The sequence below is a fragment of the Meriones unguiculatus genome (assembly GCF_030254825.1).
Source record: "Meriones unguiculatus strain TT.TT164.6M chromosome 13 unlocalized genomic scaffold, Bangor_MerUng_6.1 Chr13_unordered_Contig_2907, whole genome shotgun sequence".
NCBI lineage: Eukaryota > Metazoa > Chordata > Mammalia > Rodentia > Muridae > Meriones > Meriones unguiculatus.
Window position 1 is genome coordinate 877,501 of NW_026843582.1, and position 2,500 is coordinate 880,000.

The 2,500-nt window shown below is 69.3% G+C and overlaps 1 protein-coding gene across 1 annotated transcript in view; it reads left to right on the forward strand.

The window, feature by feature from the left end:
• The window catches only part of Camsap3 (calmodulin regulated spectrin associated protein family member 3), a 33,797-nt gene that overhangs the window by 11,426 nt on the left and 19,871 nt on the right, over positions 1-2,500 (forward strand). The window contains 1 exon segment of the mRNA XM_060375869.1: positions 2,181-2,320. Within this exon segment, the coding sequence (XP_060231852.1) occupies positions 2,181-2,320 (140 nt within the window).

Below are 2,500 nucleotides of genomic sequence, written 5' to 3' on the forward strand. Positions count from 1 at the left end.
CCGAGGGGTGGGACTCGAACCCGGGTCCTGGGGGCGAGGGCGAGGGCGGGACTCGAACCCGGGGCCATAGCAGCGCAGGCAGAGCTCCGGCCACGGCCTTTCCGGCCACGCCCCCAAGCACACAGCGCCGGCCACGCCCCCTGTCACGCAGCCACCCACTGCCCCGGCCCCAGGCACAGACAAAGCGCTGGCCACGCCCCCAGGCAAGCAGCCAGAGACCCGGCCACGCCCCCAGGCCCATGGCCACGCCCCAGGGACACAGCCACGCCCCCAGGCCCACGGCTACACCCCCTGGCCCACAACCACGCCCCCAAGGAACACAGCCTAAGCCCCGGCCACGCCCCCAGGGACATGGGCACGCCCCTAGGTGCTCAGCCACGCCCCCAGGGATAAAACCACGCCCCCAGGGATACAGCCAGGCTCCCGAGGAGGAGCAGGGCAGGGGACAGGCGCTGTTTGCCTTGAGATTTTGGCTCCCGGGGTGAGGGGGGACTCGAACCCAGGGCCAGGGGTGGGATCGAACCCGGGGCGGGGGGCGGGACTCGAACCCGGGGCCGGCCTGGCCGCCGCCATCCACGGCTGCTGCCCGCAGTTGCTCAGGCTGGAGGGTGAGACTCGACCCCGGGGCCGGGGGTGAGGCTGAGGGTGTGATCGAACCCGGGGCCGAGGGGTGAGGGCGAGGGCGGGACTCGAACCCGGGGTCGGGGTGTGGACTCGAACCCGGGGCCGGGGGGGCGGGATCGAACCCCGGGGCCAAAGGGTGAGGGCGGGTCTCGAACCCATGGCCATAGCAGGGCAGGCATAGCTCCAGCCACGCCCCCAGGCGCATGGCCACGCCCCCAGACACAGAGACAAAACCCGGCCACGCCCCCAGGGGCACAGCCACGCCCCCAGGCACACAGCGACAGTACTAGCCACGCCCCCAGGCACATACAAAGCCCTGGCCCCTCCCCCAGGCCCACAGCCACGCCCCCAGGAACAGGGCCTAAGCCCCAGACACGCCCCCAGGGACATGGGCGCACCCCCAGGGGCTTAGCCACACCCCCAGGTGCCCAGCCACGCCCCCAGGCACAGACAAAGCCCTGGCCACGGCCCCAGGGATACAACCACGCCCTCAGGCTCATGGCCACGCCCCCAGGGGCTCAGCCACGCCCCCAGGGACACGGCCACGCCCCCAGACGCAGAGCCCGGCCCCCGGGGTGGAGCAGGGCAGCGACAGGCGCTGTTTGCCTTGAGGTTTTGGAGCCCGGGAGGAGGGAGGAGGAGGGGGAGGGGGAGGAGGAGGAGAAGGAGGAGGAGGAAGAGAAGGAGAAGAAGGAGGAGGAGGGGGAAGAGGAGAAGGAGGAGGAGGAGGAGGGGGAGGAGGAGGAGGAGAAGGGGGAGGAGGAGGAGGAGAAGGAGGAGGAGAAGGAGGAGGAGGAGGAGGGGGAGGAGGAGAAGGAGGAGGAGAAGGAGGAGGAGGAGGAAGAGAAGGAGGAGAAGGAGGAGGAGAAGGAGGAGGAGGAGGAGAAGGAGGAAGAGGAGGAGGAGAAGGAGGAAGAGAAAAAGGAGGAGAAGGAGGAAGAGGAGGAAAAAGTGTAGGAGGAGGAGGTTGAGAAGGAGGAGGAGGAGAAGGAGGAGGAGGAGGAGGAGGAGGAGGAGGAGAGGAGGAAGGAGGAGGAGGAGGAGGAGAGGGAGGAAGGAGGAGGAGGAGGAGGAGAAGAAGGAGGAGGAGAAGGAGGAGGAGGAGGAGGAGAAGGAGGAGGAGGAGGAGGAGAAGGAGGAGAAGGAGGAGGAGAAGGAGGAGGAGGAGAAGGAGGAGGAGGAGGAGAAGGAGGAAGGAGGAGGAGGAGGAGGAGAAAAAGGAGGAGGAGGAGGAGGAGAAGGAGGAGGAGGAGAAGGAGGAGGAGAGGGAGGAGGAGGAGGAGGAGAAGGAGTAGGAGGAGAAGGAGGAGGAGGAGGAGGAGGAGGAGGAGAGGAGGAAGGAGGAGGAGGAGGAGGAGGAGAGGAGAAGGAGGAGGAGAAGGAGGAGGAGGAGGAGAAGGAGGAGGAGGAGAAGGAGGAGGAGGAGGAGGAGGAGGAGAGGAGAGGAGGAGAAGGAGGAGGAGGAGGAGGAGGAGGAGGACTCTGCTGACTTCCCCCGTGTCTCCCCCGACCCCTGACCCCCGTGTCTCCCCCGCCCCCCGCCCCCGCCCCCGCAGACGTGTGCCTGAAGGAGCCCATGTCGGTCGCGGATTCGCTCTACAACCTGCAGCTGGTGCAGGACTTCTGCGCCGCGCGGCTGCCCCGCGGCTGCCCGCTGGCCCTGGAGGACCTGCTCTACGTGCCCGCGCCGCTGCGGGTGGGTGGGAGCACGGGGAGCGGGGGGAGGAGCAGGGGGAGCACGGGGAGCGGGGGGAGGAGGAGGGGGAGCACGGGGAGCGGGGGAGGAGGGGGACGGGGAGCACGGGGAGCGGGGGGGAGGAGGGGGACGGGGAGCACGGGGAGCGGGGGGGAGGAGGGGGACGGGGAGCACGGGGAG